Here is a 17,024-nt window from a genome sequence, read left to right on the forward strand (position 1 = left end):
TTAAGATTTTATTTGTCTGTGAGACAGCCCCCCCATCAGTAACAGTCACGAGCCACCACTGATCCATACTAGTATCATCTCATTTGCTTGCAGTCAAGAATTAATTTGTACTGCTGTAAGTGCCTGTACTCCATACTAGATGTACATTGCAGGTGACTGCATCTCCACCACCACCACCACCACCACCACCATCATTATTATTATTCTCCCCACTATTAGTTTGTCTCTACCAACTTTATCCTCTTGCATTCAGCAATTGGGGACTTCTATGTAGAGGCTTCTACCAGATGTCTCATGGGTTACTAGGCCATTTGCCCAAATAGAGCCCCTAATTATCTTTATTTTCCTACATTTGTGTAAGAAGCTTTGTCAAATTATCAGTGCAGATAACTAATGTAATCCACAAACTTCATAGCAAAAATGTAGGACAGAACCATAGTTGTTATGAGCAAAGCAAAGTTTTCTATGGAGGTTGTTGCTTTGTTTTGAGCAGCCTGGCCCAGCATGACCATAACACTATTCAAATGCTAATATCTCCTGAACTACATGGCTGATTGTAATGAAATTTGCATCATATGATACCACAAATTTATCAATTTTAAATTATACAACTTTATCTCTTGTATTGGGTGAAGCCAATGGGTAACTTGCAAAAAGTAGAAGGGTGTCAAAAATGGGATTTTATAAACCGGCCATCAGTTTTCTGCAATTTTCACCAACTTTTGTTCATCTCAACAAAAGCATACACATACCATTGAACATAGAATGAAATTTTCTATCCAACAGTATACAGCACAACCATTTGGCTTTTCCAAACTTTTTAGCAAGAGTGATTTGAATATTACTCAAGTGTGCAATGTACCAGGTGCTTCAATTTTTTTCTATACCAACGGCTTCGCTTGTCATTCACCTTCCAGGCATTTTACTGGTAAGCTTGATTGTTTAACATCTTGCAATAAAGCTAAGTTATTTTTTCTTACATTAAAGAAAAACTCAAAATAACATTATGTTAAAGTCTGAAAATTTTCATTTTTAGTAAGTTACTATGTCTTTTACTGAACATAATTGTAGTAAATTTTGTCCCTTCAGATTCAAAGCAGAAGACATTATCGAGTTGAGATTGGTTTGTTTCTCTCACTAGCTTGCTACACATGAGTTGATGGCAAGGAGAGAAGATTCAAGAGCTGCCTCCCAAAAGAAAGTAAATTAAATACTATATTGACACCAGTACACTAGGAGCAGTGAGAGTCAGGGGACAGATGCAAGTGGTTTGGTGAGTGTGATGCCATGTTTCAGATGTAAACATCAGTGGGTCAGAACTTATCTTCTGAAGAGAACTGTTCCTGGCTTCACATGCTTAGTGTACATTTCATGTACAGTGTATTGCATGAACTTTACACCAAAACACATATTGACATACTAAAGATTAGCAAGTTTCTAATACCTAAATTTAAGTTCAACATTTTTGAAGGGTGATCAGAACTCATTTTGGACTATTTTTATATAAATAAAGAAGAAACTGTGTTGTATTGCAAGATGTTGAAAATATGGTTTGGTTTTCAAGGAAATACAATATTTATGGTTTTCGTCTCGTGTCTATATTTTTGCTGCAAAGTTTACTGACTCTCATTTGTGTGCTGATACTTTGACAAAGAGCTTCTTGCACAAATGTAGGAAAGTCAAGTTGAATACTACGAACTCTTTTCATGCCAGAAGTACAGTAAAATAATGCCACCTACTGACAAAGTTTTCAAAGTTCCCCATTCATAATTATTAAACTCAGGCAAGTTCTCAAGGTTAAAATAACTGGGCTGTGCAAGAGAAGCAACATCAGATACTGAAAAGCCTTACTGTTTCTTTATTCATAATAGTGCAACTGTGCACCGTATAAGTAAAAACATATAAGCAATTCTTTAAGCTAGTAAATAATTCAGTGTTTTGCTATAAATTAGTAGCTTTTGTGGCATGAACAATATCATATTACTGAAGAACCATTTGCTATACCATTTAAAATGCATCAACTCCTGGTGTAAAGAATTAACTTCAAATTTACTCAAGAAAAAAAATGCTGGTTTTTGGTAATTACTGTCACTGCTTGGTACCAAACTCTAGCTTCAAGCTCTTGCATTCAAATTATGATACCCATTGAAAGTGTCTTATTTTTGGAATTACAAAATATAAGGTATTATACCTTTATGAGGAGAATCATTTGAAGCTCAGAGCAAAGGGATAAAATATATGAGCAGTTGCTGCTGTTGCTGCCAAAGCAGTAACTACTCACTCAGATTACAAAACACTCCCAAGGTTAAAATTGACAGACATCATAAGCAACATTTCAGATGATAACCAACCTCCCAATATGCTTTGTTTACAAGCATCAGCAACTGATGGGGGCACACTGAAGCCACTATCACAATAAACACTTACTCTGTCCACTAAATATATCCCTAGGGTTAATAAATGGATAACATGATCAGTTTCTCAAAATTGCACACCTTTTCTATGTGCTTTGTTTACAAGTGTCAGGATATCTGCAGTGACTCATTCCTGTCACTACCACATCAGTAATTGCTCATTCAGACTGCAAAACATATTTCCATAATTGATAGCAAACAACACAAACAATGTCTCATAGCACAACTTTGTAATTTGCTTTACAAATGTCAGATGATCCACATTCTTGAAGGATTGAGTTTGCAGTATAATTCAAAACACTTGCAGTTTAGTTGGCAGTGATGATGATGTGTAGGCTAGAAGAAGGAGTGGAGATGAGTTGTGTGATGAGGCCAACCAGTCATTATTTTCATTTTAAGAGCATTCTGTAAATGTAAAAATGAATTTACTTATGTAGGGAAATGCATGGTCCTGGGGTTGTATTCACAAAGCATTCTTAGTCATACCAATGAAACATGCCATAGCAAGGACAAAATGGCACATTTTTAGAAAAGATGTCATAAACTGCATGCATCTGTCGAATCTGGGCAGGTTAGTGAGACTGAATCCACCCTGTCTTACTGCAGGTTGTGACAGATGTTCCCACAATCAAGGTGGCCACTCCACATCTACAGCTCAGGAATTATTTACCCAAAAAAGGATGTAGAGAATTAACTTAATAACAAGGAACTCATCAGAAGATACCAAACAGGTATTCTCTTTGTCAATGTTCTAGTGAGGGAAACCTTACAGAATGACACACTGTGGCCGGCCACAGTGTTGGTTGAAAAATGGCTCCGCCTGCCATAATTCACAACTTTTTCGTGGCTACCATAAAATGACCACAAAAAGTGGCTTGTGTGAATCCAGCCTAAATCAAATCATTTTCACACTCCAGCTGCTGACTCTGTGCAAGGATCTTATTCACCTATGTATGGGGTACAGTAGGGTATGCGACAACACATGGTCATTATAATGTACAACTGCAATAATGCACTGAAATTTTGATGAATATTTAATCTGAATAACAAACCAAAACTGGCATAATGAACTTGCCACTCATGCAAGCACTTGAATTCTAATAAAAATTTAATCAGAATAGCTAACCAAAACTGGCAAGATAAACTTGCCATTTGTGCAAGCACTGAAATTTTAATAGATATTTAGTCAGAATGACAAACTAAAACTCGCAAAACTAGCTCACCAGCTGTTCCTGCTCTCTTATCCACCTCCTTTTCTTTCCTCTCCCTTCTTTCATCTTGTCTCAAACCTCCCTCCCTGTCACCTTCCCTTCCCCTTATCTATCAGAGATAATGGACAAGGAGTGATACCTTGTGCTCTCTCTCTCTCTCTCTCTCTCTCTCTCTCTCTCTCTCTCTCTCTCTCTCTCATTCATTCTGTCATTTTTGCTTTATCCTTTCTTACTCTCATATATATACTTCATTTTCATTCTCAGTAAGTCTCATTCTATTTACCAATCCTTAAGATTGTTCTTACTTTCACAGAGAGAGAGAGAGAGAGAGAGAGAGACCACTCTGACTTAGGCAGGATTTACTGTATGTATACATGACACGAACAGTAGGTAAACATGACTGATTCTTGTTAAAGCAGCATGAAACTCGATGATAATGCATGAAACTCAAGAGGGTACCGTATATATCTGTTGTGTTATCTCAAAAGTAGTGCAAATTTGCTCATTTTGACGTTTTTTTTTTAATTGTGGAAATTTTTTTATATTATTTTCTGGTTCCCTGGAAGCAATTAATTTTTTTTCCCAGAGGCTCTTCAGTCACCATAATGCACATTTGTCGTAACAAATACTACATTGGGATGAATCATGTTCATTGTTGTGTATCCTACTGCATTCTTCACACATGGGGTTCCTCTCATACTGCTCAGGTGAACAGTTGACACTTTCAAACTTGCTGATGGCAGTTGTCATCACTGTCTAGGATGCTAATCACCTCTAAGGTGACTCCTGATGGCCCAGACTGAGGCTCTTCCTCGGTATGGGAAGTGAGGGCTGAGTTTGACGGTGAGCCAGGAACTCATCAATTTTGTGCTGTTTCATGGTCTTAAGGTGTGTGAAATAGCAGTCCTCATATGGGGGACAGAAATTGCCCTAAAGCATCACCATTTCACTGGCCAGATCTTGCTCAAACAAGTGGTGAAGCTGCCCTCTCAACTCAATTATCTCCTTCACCTCAGCGACAGATATTGTATTCTTGGCTTCCTTTTCCTTCCCTTTCTGGGTCTGCACTGCAAGTTTTGGGTGGTTAGATGAGGGCAAACCAAACATGGTGAGGCATGAGAATAGGCAGCAGAGTGTATTGACTAATCATTGTTCATTCACCAACATATTAAATGACAGAAAAAATAAATAAATAAAAAAGATAAAATTAAAATCAAAATTAAAAAGTAATGTACTCGTAGCTGCCTTGTGTGTGATGCACTACTCCCTAATTATGACAGCTAATCAAAAAACATCAAACATTTGTGGTGCGACTGGTGTCATCCCTCTCCAGCAGATAGGTGTGCATGATTATGAGGGTGGAGGAGGCAGGGGTCACTGCAGGAGAGACCAAGAGGGTTACGTTGATAAATCTGAAAAAAACTACCTGCCATATGATCATTATATAGCCCTGTACACCCATGATAATGGAAACTGTAGGTATTTTGAGGTACCATGAAATAAGGTGTCTTTTATTTACAGCACTGATCAGCTCTAGATCCTTGATTTGGATTCACTTGAGGTAAAAAGAGCACTTGGAGCCATTACTGATCAAAATAATAACATTACAGACAAGTTGCTGCCCAGCTGTCACAAGTGGTAGACTATTGATGCTTGCCACTGTGCTCTAAGGAAGTGTTAGTGAAGGCTACAGCCTACATTATTTGAAACAGTTGGGCTGAGAAAGCCACCGTTGAGTCCCAGCCACCTCCCATGTGTAACCTCCTTAAAGGTGAAAAAAATGGTAGCATAAGACAGGGTTCCATGCCTGGCCATGAACATTGTATAAGTTTCATACAATGCTTTCTTAACACATAGCATGCTGAATGTACTCACAGTGGTGAAGTGCAAAATAGTAAAATGAGGAAGTATTCAGACATAAGATGAGGTTAGTCTGGCCAACATGCCGACACTATTGACACCATTATTGTAGTACTTCAAAAATAAAGATGTATTATTTCTGACTGATGAAGTATAATCAGATGCCACAAACCAAGGCTTGATGTGGCTTGTTATATCCCTCTTGTTTCTGATATCTGTTATCACTACTATACACATTCTGTGCCTACAGCAGCATTCTGCAACAATTTATTACCATTCAGTTTCCTCCTCAGATATATCAGCTGTTTTCTTGTGATTTCCCTAAATAAGTCCCCCTAAGCTGCTGATATGGCCCTTCAAGTATCTCTGCAAGTGTCATCGATAACCCACCTCTTGACCCAGATCATGATCTGGATCACTTACATCAGGGTATATCTAGATCAATATGCAAATAGAACACGGACCACACAACCAGATCAGTGATCTGAAACAGATCATGGTAAATAGGGGACGCCTGTAGCCTAACCATGATAACTGAGTGTTGTGATATATGAGGGATGAGTGTAATTTAATGTTGGTATCAATAGATTACATACATACCTAATGCATGGGAAGATGGTTGACTCCATTTTGTGGCTGGCACATATCAAATAGGGCAGGATAATGTGGCATAACACCATGATTATATATGTGGGAATTGTAGCCGTGGAGAAACCCAGAAACTGCTGTTGAGTGATGAGCTCCACTTGAGGAGGAAATCTGGGTGGTATGAGGTGCAACTGTTCCTGATAGAGTCCCTGAGTGAGCCATGGGGGGTGAAACAGATTGGCTTGAGTGTACAGCAACTCCACTGTTAGAGTTTCCTACTCCATGAGGCTGAGATGCAAGGTGTGGGTGAGGGTGAGAATGACTGTGAGATGGAGCAACTGGAGCTTGATGTATCTGAGTGGGCTTTGGTGTTCGTCTGATGAGAATTCTTGGGTTGCGGTGAGGTGGTAACTTTCCTCGTCCATTACTGGTTCCCTGAGGACCTTCTTCTCCACCAGCAGATTCTTCATGATGACTTGTTCTCATGTGTGTCTTCATATGATGAACCTGTAAGTAATAAATTTTCCAAATAAATATTTTCTTACATAAACATCTTTCATAGGGACTTCATTATATAGTTGCCAAAAATACTCTTTGCTTAAAGAGAACTATTCTTTCAACAACTGTAAACACTTACATGAATCCTTTATCATGCAATGGTCTTACATGGCACATATACCACTATATATTTTTTTTTTATCCCTATCTCTTAATTCTTGTACCTTTAGGGTTTCTGCCACATCTCTACCATACTCAACTCCATCTACTATTATATCTGTCTTCATCAAGAACATCATCCCTCCTTTTCAGTTCTGTTTCTCTTCTATACATGATCCTCTTTCCCATTTTTTTTATTTATTTATTTATTTTTTTTACAAAGTGAGGCCAATAAAAATTAGGGAAGAGGAACATCATGTATGGAAGAGAGAGGGAGGGGGGAGGTGGAGAAGGCTTTTTATTGGAAGATTCATACATGCAGTGGAAAACAGTGAATGGAACTAAAGGGAAGAGCTGAAAATTGGAAAGTAACACAAACATGAATAGCTTTAAATGACATTAAGTGATTATTTAGAGGAGAAACTAGATATTGTGAACCTCATTGAAATTTTTTTTTGACAGTGAGGTCAATAAAGTTTCAATGAGGTTCACAATATTTAGTTTCTTCTCTAGAAAATCACTTAATGTCACTTAAAGCTATTCATGTATATATGTTATTTTCCAATTTTCAGCTCTTCCCTTTAGTTTCACTCACTGTTTTCCACTGCATGTATGAAACTTCCAATAAAAGGCTATCTCCACTTTCCCCCCCTCCCTCTCCTTTTTAAGCTGTAAACATACACTGGAGTAGGCAGTAGGCACCTGTCAAAATGATAATTACTGCCAGTAAGGTCTAAATCACTGGATCAGGGGGTGCTGTGAAGTTATTAAACCCAGCTGTGACCTCACTGAATGTTTCCCTTTGTGTTTCACAACACAAGGGGGCAGTCACAGCCTGCCCTCTAAAGACAACTCTCTTCCTTCACACAAAACTACAAGCACCTAATTACACACACCCTTCACTCAAAATTATTATGGCGACTCCCACACCAGCCTTGGAGTCTTTATCTGGGGAGGGGACCACGAATTTTCCCAGGTCAGACTGCTCTTCTGGTATTGACCCTAAATGTCTTGACACTCCCCTCAACTTTTTCTTCATTAACTTCTGCAACATTTATGGTCTTAGATCTGATTTTTAATCTGTAGAACACCACCTCTCCTTTCCTAAACCTTATCTTCTTTTCCTCACTGGAACACAGATGTCTGAAGCAAGTGACAATAGCCCCTTTTCTATTTCCTCCTACTTTCCTTATCATTTTTAATCCAATGCTGGATGCTGCATTTATGTGCACAGTGACTTAACCTGTTCTCATTTTTTTTTTTTTTTCTTATGTAGGAAGGACACTGGCCAAGGGTAACAAAAATCTAATAAAAAAAAAATGCCCACTGAAATGCCAGTCCCATAAAAGGGTCAAAACAGTGGTCAAAAATTGATGAATAAGTATCTTGAAACCTCCCTCTTGAAAGAATTCAAGTCATAGGAAGGTGGAAATACAGAAGCAGGCAGGGAGTTCCAGAGTTTACCAGAGAAAGGGATGAATGATTGAGAATACTGGTTAACTCTTGCGTTAGAGAGGTGGACAGAATAGGGGTGAGAGAAAGAAGAAAGTCTTGTGCAGCGAGGCCGCGGGAGGAGGGGAGGCATGCAGTTAGCAAGATCAGAAGAGCAGTTAGCATGAAAATAGTGGTAGAAGACAGCTAGATATGCAACATTGCGGTGGTGAGAGAGAGGCTGAAGACAGTCAGTTAGAGGAGAGGAGTTGATGAGATGAAAAGATTTTGATTCCACCCTGTCTAGAAGAGCAGTATGAGTGGAAACCCCCCAGACATGTGAAGCATACTCCATACATGGAGGAGGCAGTAGACACCTGCCAAAACGATAATTACTCCCAGTGAGGTCTAAAGCACTGTTCAGGGGGTGCTGTGAACTTATCATTAAACCCAGCTGTGACCTTACTGAACGTTTCCCTTTGTGTCTCACAACACAAGGGGGCAGTCACAGCCTGCCCTCTAAAGACAACTCTCTTCCTCAACACAAAACTACAAGCACCTAATAACACACACCCTTCACTCAAAAATTTTAAAATCATCATGGTGACTCCTACACCAGCCTCGGAGTCCCCATCTGGGGAGGGGACCATATATGTCCCCAGGTCGGACTGCCTTTCTGTCGACGACCCTAAGTGTCTTGACACCCCCCTCAACTTTTTCTTCATTAACTTCTGCAACATTTGCGGTCTAAGATCTAATTTTCAATCTGCAGAACACCACCTCTCCTCTTCTAAACCTCATCTTCTTTTCCTCACTGAAACTTAAGTGTCTGAGGCAACTGACAGTAGCCCCTTTTCTGTTCCCTCCTACTTTCTCTATCCTCATTTTCGATCCAAAGCTGGATGCTGCATGTATGTGCGCAATGACTTAACCTGCTCTCGTGCCCACGCTCTTGAATCTTCCGAGTTTTCCACCATCTGGCTATGACTACAGAGTCACTCTCATACTAAATTTATCTGTGCTGTATACCTCTCACCTAACTCCTCTGATTATGAGAAATTCTTTGACTACTTAACTTCTCTGACACGGGTCTCTGACACGGAAGCAGTAGTCATTCCAAGGAAAATCAGCAAAATACCTCCTCAGGTCCCCCCAACTAGCAGAGGCAAAACGCCAGAGGCACCTTCGCTTAGGGGGATCCTGAGGAGGGATTGGAGCAATAGGACAAGATAAAGATATGAGATTGTGATCGGAGGAACCCAACGGAGAAGAAAGGGTGACAGCATAAGCAGAAGGATTAGGGGTCAGGAAAAGATCAAGAATGTTGGGTGTATCTCCAAGACGGTCAGGAATACGAGTAGGGTGTTGCATCAATTGCTCTAGGTCATGGAGGATAGCAAAGTTGTAGGCTAGTTCACCAGGATGGTCAGTGAAGGGAGAGGAAAGCCAAAGCTGGTGGTGAACATTGAAGTCTCCAAGAATGGAGATCTCTGCAAAAGGGAAGAGGGTCAGAATGTGCTCCACTTTGGAAGTTAAGTAGTCAAAGAATTTCTCATAATCAGAGGAGTTAGGTGAGAGGTATACAGCACAGATAAATTTAGTATGAGAGTGACTCTGTAGTCGTAGCCAGATGGTGGAAAACTCGGAAGATTCAGGAGCGTGGGCACGAGAGCAGGTTAAGTCATTGCGCACATAAACGCAGCATCCAGCTTTGGATCGAAAATGAGGATAGAGAAAGTAGGAGGGAACAGAAAAGGGACTACTGTCAGTGGCCTCAGACCCCTGAGTTTCAGTGAGGAAAAGAAGATGAGGTTTAGAAGAGGAGAGGTGGTGTTCTACAGATTGAAAATTAGATCTTAGACTGCGAATATTGCAGAAGTTAATGTAGAAAAAGCTGAGGGGGGTGTTAAGACACTTAGGGTCGTCGACAGAAAGGCAGTCCGACCTGGGGACATTTATAGTCCCCTCCCCAGATGGGGGCTCCGAGGCTGGTGTAGGAGTCACCATGATGATTTTAAAATTTTTGAGTGAAGGGTGTGTGTGTTATTAGGTGCTTGTAGTTTTGTGTGGAGGAAGAGAGTTGTCTTTAGAGGGCAGGCTGTGACTGCCCCCTTGTGTTGTGAGACACAAAGGGAAACGTTCAGTGAAGTCACAGCTGGGTTTAATGATAAGTTCACAGCACCCCCTGAACAGTGCTTTAGACCTCACTGGGAGTAATTATCGTTTCGGCAGATGTCTACTGCCTCCTCCTCTCATGCCCACGCTCTTGAATCTTCCGAGTTTTCTGCCATCTCACTACGACTACAGAGTTACTCTCAAACTAAATTTATCTGTGTTGTATACCTCTCACCTAACTCCTCTGACTATAAGAAATTCTTTGACTACTTAACTTCCAAGATGGAGCACATTCTGACTCTTCCCTTTTGCAGAGATCTCCATTCTTGGAGACTTCAATGTTCACCACCAGCTTTGGCTTTCCTCTCCCTTCACTGACCATCGTGGTGAACTAGCCTTCAATTTTGCTATCCTCCACAACTTACAGCAATTGGTGCAACACCCTACATATTCCTGACTGTCTTGGAGATATGCTTAACATTCTTGACCTTTTCCTAACCTCTAATCCTTCTGCTTATGCTGTTACCCTTTCTTCTCCACTAGGCTCCTCCGATCACAATCTCATATCTGTATCTTGTCCTATCGCTCTAATCCTTCCTCAGGATTCCCCTAAGCAGAGGTGCCTCTAGCATTTTGCCTCTGCTAGTTGGGGAACCTGAGAAGGTATTTTGTTGATTTTTCCTTGGAATGACTACTGCTTCCATGTCAGAGACACGTCTCTGTGTGCTGAGCACATAATAAGTGATAATGTCTGGCATGGAGGTGTACATTCTTCACTCTTTGGTTTAACACAGCCTTTCTCATGCTATACATGATAGAGGGGTAGTCTACAAAAGGTACTCGAGCCTTCCATCACCAGAATCTCATGCACTTTAAATTTCTGCCTGGAACCATTCCAAGTCTGTTCTCCAACTAGCCAAAAACTCCTTCATTAATAGAAAGTGTTAAAATCTTTCAAGATCTAACTCCCCTCATGACTTTTGGCACCTAGCTAAAAACATCTCCAATAACTTTGCTTCTTCTTTCCCTCCTTTATTTCAACCAGATAGCACCACTACTATCACATCAATCTCTAAAGCCAAACTCTTCGCTCAAACCTTTGCTAAAAACTTTACCTTGGACAATTCTGGGCTTGTTCCTCCCTCTCCTCCACCATCTGACTACTTCATGCTATCTTTTAAAATTCTTTGCAAAAGTGTTTTCCATGCCCTCGCTGGCCTAAACCCTCAGAAGGCTTATGGACCTGATGGGGTTCCTCCTATTGTCCTCTGAGACTGCACCTCTGTGCTTGCACCTTGCCTAGTCAGACTCTTTCAACTCTGTCATCATCTAACTTTCCTTCTTGCTGGAAGTTTGCCTACATTTAGTCTTCCTGAAAATGGTGACCTTTCTAATCCCTCAAACTACCATCCTATTGCTTTAATTTCCTGCCTATCTAAAATTTTTTAATCTATCCTCAACAGGAAGATTCTTAAACATTTATCACTTCACAATCTTCTATCTGATTGCCAGTATGGATTCTGTCACAGTCACTCTACTGGTGATCTGGCTTTCCTTACTGAATCTTGGTCATCCTGTTTTAGGGATTTTAGTGAAACTTTTGCTGTTGCCTTAGACATATCAGAAGCTTTTGACAGAGTCTGGCACAAAGCTTTGATTTCCGAACTACCCTCCTACAGCTTCTATCTTTCTCTCTCTAACTTCATCTCAAGTTCCTAAGGCAGAGTGTTGAAATATATGGCTTAACCACTACCTAATGATTATAAGAGGCCTTTGTCCTGCAGTAAACTCACATGGACTAATATAGAAGAGAGAGAGAGAGAGAGAGAGAGAGAGAGAGAGAGAGAGAGAGAGAGAGAGAGAGAGAGAGAGAGAGAGAGAGAGAGAGAATGCTTACAACCATTTTCTCTTAAACTTTTTTATCATAATACAGATATGGATATAGGAATGACTGCATTACCTGTGAGAAGGTGAGCAAACAAATAACACAGGTGTATGGCCTCTCGCCAGTGTGTCGCCGCATGTGACGTTTGTAATTCCCAGATTCTACAAACTGCTTATTGCAAACATCACATGTGTAGCGTAATTCCTTGTTGTGGTAGCGCAGGTGAACCTGAAAAGATTAATAGGCTTATAGGAACATGTTATATTCCATAAAATGATAGCTTCTACAAGAAGCCCACATTTTCTTCCATATTTGCAAGTTTCCATTCACATATTCACATATCCACAATTTTTCCCATTCAACTTTTCTCCTTTATTTTTTACTTTAACTTTTATGCATGACCTGTGAGAGTAGAGTGAGAAGTGCAGTTGGCAAAAAAGTGAAAAAAATGATTTCTAAGAAAGAATTTGGGGAGTTTAACATGTAATACAAGTGTTGAATGTTGCATGGCAATATTCCTATACAATATTCAACATTTATATCTACTAAACTCCTTCCACTTTCTTATATGAAAATTGTTTTTCTTCACTTGTATGACCACTGTCTTTATCACTCTACTTTCACATCTCATGGACAAAGGTTAAAAAAAAACAATTCATCAAAACTCATTGGAAAAAAATGAACTGGTTCCTAAGGGCAGAAATAAAAAAATAAATAAAATAAAATAGAATAAAATAAAATAAAATAAAATAAATAAATAAATAAAAATAATAATAATAAATAAATAAATAAATAAAATAAATAAATAAATAAATACACAAAAAATTATCTCTGGTAATTTTGCACTTGCTTTCTTCCCAAGGTATAATGCCAAACTCAAGGACCACAAGACTCGGGGTATTGAAAACAATGAAAATGTTTATTTATTCTGGCTGCATGACCTAGAACTGTGTGTGTGTGTGTGTGTGTGTGTGTGTGTGTGTTTACCTAGTTGTATAATACAAGGTTCAAGAAGGGCTCATGGTGTCCTATCTCCATATCTATATTTATCCGGGATTTCCTTAAATTTATGCACATTTGATGCTGTAACAACATCCTCATTTAGACCATTCCAGATATCCACAGTTCTATGTGAAAAACTGTACTTCTTAATGTCCCTCAAACACTGACTCTTCCTGATCTTCTTTGAGTGCCATCTCATCCATCCAGCTTCATCTTCTTCCAGCAATACCAGATCCTGCTTGTCTATTTTCTCAATGTGGTTAACTATTTTATACATCATTATTACATCTCTTTCTCATCTAACTTGCAAAGTTGGCAGTCCCATTTCCTTCAACCTCTCTTCATATGTTAGGTCTTTCGCACCAGTACCATCCTTGTAGCTGCTCTCTGAATTCTTTTCAACTTCTTTATGTCTTTCTTCATATGCAGAGACCACACAACTGCTGTATATTCCAGTCTGGGACATAGCATAGTGGCTATAATTTTTTTTTTATCATAGTCTTACCCATGTAATGAAATGCCACCTTAATATTTGTTAACATCCTGTATGTCGAGCTAAATATCTCATTTATATGCCATTCTGGGGTCAGGGTATCTGGAAAAACCACTCTTAGGTCTTTTTCCTCCTTGCTACTCATTATTACTTCCTCCCACATTTTATAGTCCCATGCAGGTCTTCTTTTACTCTTTCCCAATTGCATCACATGGCATTTCTTAGCATTGAATTCCAATTTCCACTTCTTGCTCCACCCATAAATCTTGTCAATATCTCTTTGCAACTCTATACAATCAACATGGCTTTTTATTACTCTTAACAATTTTGCATCATCAGCAAACAGACTAATATAACTGCTCAAACCCCACCCTGCATATCACTGATGTATATTTGGAACATAATGGGTGGTAACACTGATCCTTGTGATATTCTGTTTGTTACATTACATTATATGGAACTTTATCAAAAGCTTTTTTGATGTCCAAGTACACTGCACCTAACCACCCATCTCTGTTTTGTACTTCATCTATTACTCTAGTATAGAAACTTAGTAAATTTGTCACACATGACCTTCCTTTTCTGAAACCAAATTGACTATTTGTTATAACTTCGTTCTCTTCCAAATATTTCATCCACTTTTCCTTGATCACTATTTCACAGATCTTGCCCACAACAATAGTTAGCGACACTAGTCTATAATTTAGTGGCTTAGTCCTCTTTCCTCCTTTGTGTATTGTCACTATATTTGCTCTCTTCCACTCTCTTGGTACTGGTCCCTCTATCAGTGAGCTGCTAATCACATCCCAAATTGGCTCCACCATTTGTTCTCTACATTCCTTTAGTGTCCAACCTGACACTCCATCAGGCTCCATTGCTTTCCTGACATCCAACTTCTCTAACAATTTGACAATTTCATGATTTTCCATCAAGATTTCCCATAACCCCTCCCCCCCCTGGCCTCACCTACCCGTTTGGTTCCATAAAAGCTGCTTTCACATTGAACACAGACCTGAAATTCTCATTCATAATTTCACTCATCTCTTCTGCTATTTGATATATCCTTCCTTCCTTTACTATCTTGTTAATGGTCTCTCTGCTTGTCATCTTTCCATTGATATATCTGTAAAAAAGCTTGGGCTCTTCTTCACATTTCTTTACCACATCCTTTTTAAGTTGTTTCTCCTCTCCTTTTTCAACATACTCATTCCTTGCCTCCTTATACTGCTGTCTATTATTTTCATTTCTTTGTTTCTTCAGTTTCTTCCAAGCTATATCCTTTCTCTTCTTAGCTTCTGTACCTCTGACATAATACCAAATATGTTTGCTCCTCCTTATTTTATATACAGGTACATTACATACTTCTGCACACCCTCACTGTACTTTTTCAGGAATGTTTCATATTTCTCTTGCACTGTCTTGCCTTCCATAAATCCCTTCCAATTAATACTCTCAAAGAATTTTCTTAACTCTGTAAAATTTGTCTTTGCGTGATTTAGTCTCCCATTTTTATAATCCTCCTTACAAGATAGAACTTCCCAATCTTGCAGTACCACTTTCTAACACCACATGGTCACTTTTTCCCATTTAACTGAAGTATTTGATGGTTGGACTGGGCTCCAGTTTTTTTTTTTTTTTTTTTGTGAATACCAGGTCTAGCACAGATGGTTCCTTCTCCCCTCTGTATCTTGTAAATTCCTCCACCCATTGGTCCATTGTATTCACCATACTGTATTCACCATTGTATTCACTGTAACATTTCTTCACTCCACGGTCCAGCATTTCCATAAACTTCCATCTCCTCCCAGCTTACATTTTTGCAGTTAAAGTCTCCCACTAGAAGTATTTTACTCTCCTTCCTTATGTTGTGTAGGCACTTCAACACTTCCTTTTGCATTTCCTTGTGATCCTCCAGCCTCCATGTATTAATCTTCGGTGGCACATACGTTGATATGATCCTCCTCCTTTCTCTCCCTCCGGTTCTGATTGTTATGCCTATGACCTCCACCATGCCATCTCCATATTGCACTTCTTCCACATATATATCATCTCATACCATTATCAGTACTCCTCCTCCTTTTCCCTTTCTGTCTCTCCTCCAATAATTATATACCTCTTCTTTGAAGCTTAAATGGACTTCCTCTTTTAACTTTGTCTCGGTTAGGCACAACACATCTGGTCTATTTTCCTTTAAGTATTCTCTCACTTCCAGTACACCTGAAAGAAGTAACCTGTCTATGTTTGTATATATTACTCTTAATGTACTACTTCTCCCACCACATGCAATTTGTCTGTCTGCTACTGCGGTTCTTTTATTTCTTGTTCCCTTTCCCAAATATACCACTTCTTTAGTCTCATATCTAGTACCTTCCAATAAAATTTCATCTTGGTCTCTGTCCTTCTCTCTTTTTTTCTCTCATATCTAGTACCCTCCAATAAAATTTAATCTTGGTCTCTGTCCTTCTCTCTTTTTTCCTTAGCTTCATTTTTCAGATCCCTCCCTTTTTCCTTTTCCAAGTTCATATCTCTTTTTACCCAAATATACTCTGAACTTTCAGCCAGCTTCCTGGTTCTCACTAGGATCTCCTCTACTGCAACTTGGGATCTCATTCTCACTTTTAATGGTCTTTTACCTCTCCTTCACTATATTTTCTAATTCTATATGCTTCTTCCACTTCTCATTCCAGTCCCTGTTCCTCATCTTGTAATAATTTTCTTACGACTATGACTACAGAGTCACTCTCAGACTAAATTCATCTGTGCTGTATACCTCTCACCTAACTCTTCTAACTATAAGAAATTCTTTGACAAAACTTCCAAAGTGGAGCACATTCTGACTCTCTTCCCTTTTGCAGAGATCTCCATTCTTAGAGACTTCAATGTTCACCACTAGCTTTGGCTTTCCTCTCCCCTCACTGACCATCGTGGTGAATTAGTGTTCAACTTTGCTATCCTCCACAACCTAGAGCAATTGGTCCAACACCCTACTCATATTCCTGACTGTCTTGGAGATACACCCAACATTCTTGACCTTTTCCTGACCTTTAATCCTTCTGCTTATGCTGTCACACTCTCTTCTCCATTGGGCTCCTCCAATCACAATCTCATATCTGTATCTTGTCCTATCCCTGCAATCGCTCTTCAGGATCCCCCTAAGCGAAGGTGCCTCTGGCATTTTGCCTTTACTAGTTGGGGAGACCTGAGGAGGTATTTTACTGATTTTCCTTGGAATGACTACTGCTTCCATGTCGGAGACCCATCTTTGTGTGCTGAGTGCATAACAGAGTGTCTGGCATGAAGGCGTACATTCCTCACTCTTTTTCTCGATCTAAACCTTCCAAACCTTGGTTTAACACAGCTTGTTCTCG

General features: G+C 39.4%; 1 protein-coding gene across 4 annotated transcripts in view; it reads right to left on the reverse strand.

The window, feature by feature from the left end:
* Positions 1-1,575: 1,575 nt before the first annotated feature.
* Positions 1,576-17,024, reverse strand: part of LOC135104187 (GDNF-inducible zinc finger protein 1-like) — a 112,658-nt gene continuing 97,209 nt past the window's right edge. For 3 of the 4 annotated variants that reach the window (XM_064011292.1, XM_064011295.1, XM_064011291.1), the window contains 3 exons: positions 12,237-12,389; positions 6,086-6,580; positions 2,676-2,819 (listed from right to left, as the gene is read on the reverse strand). In XM_064011292.1, coding sequence (XP_063867362.1) covers positions 6,086-6,580; positions 12,237-12,389 — 648 coding nt within the window. In that variant the 3' untranslated portion in view covers positions 2,676-2,819. Of the gene's footprint in view, positions 2,820-6,085; positions 6,581-12,236; positions 12,390-17,024 lie in introns of all 4 variants that reach the window. The other variant, XM_064011294.1, reaches the window with a different exon arrangement.

The sequence above is a fragment of the Scylla paramamosain genome, chromosome 10 (assembly GCF_035594125.1).
Source record: "Scylla paramamosain isolate STU-SP2022 chromosome 10, ASM3559412v1, whole genome shotgun sequence".
Taxonomy (NCBI): Eukaryota; Metazoa; Arthropoda; class Malacostraca; order Decapoda; family Portunidae; genus Scylla; species Scylla paramamosain.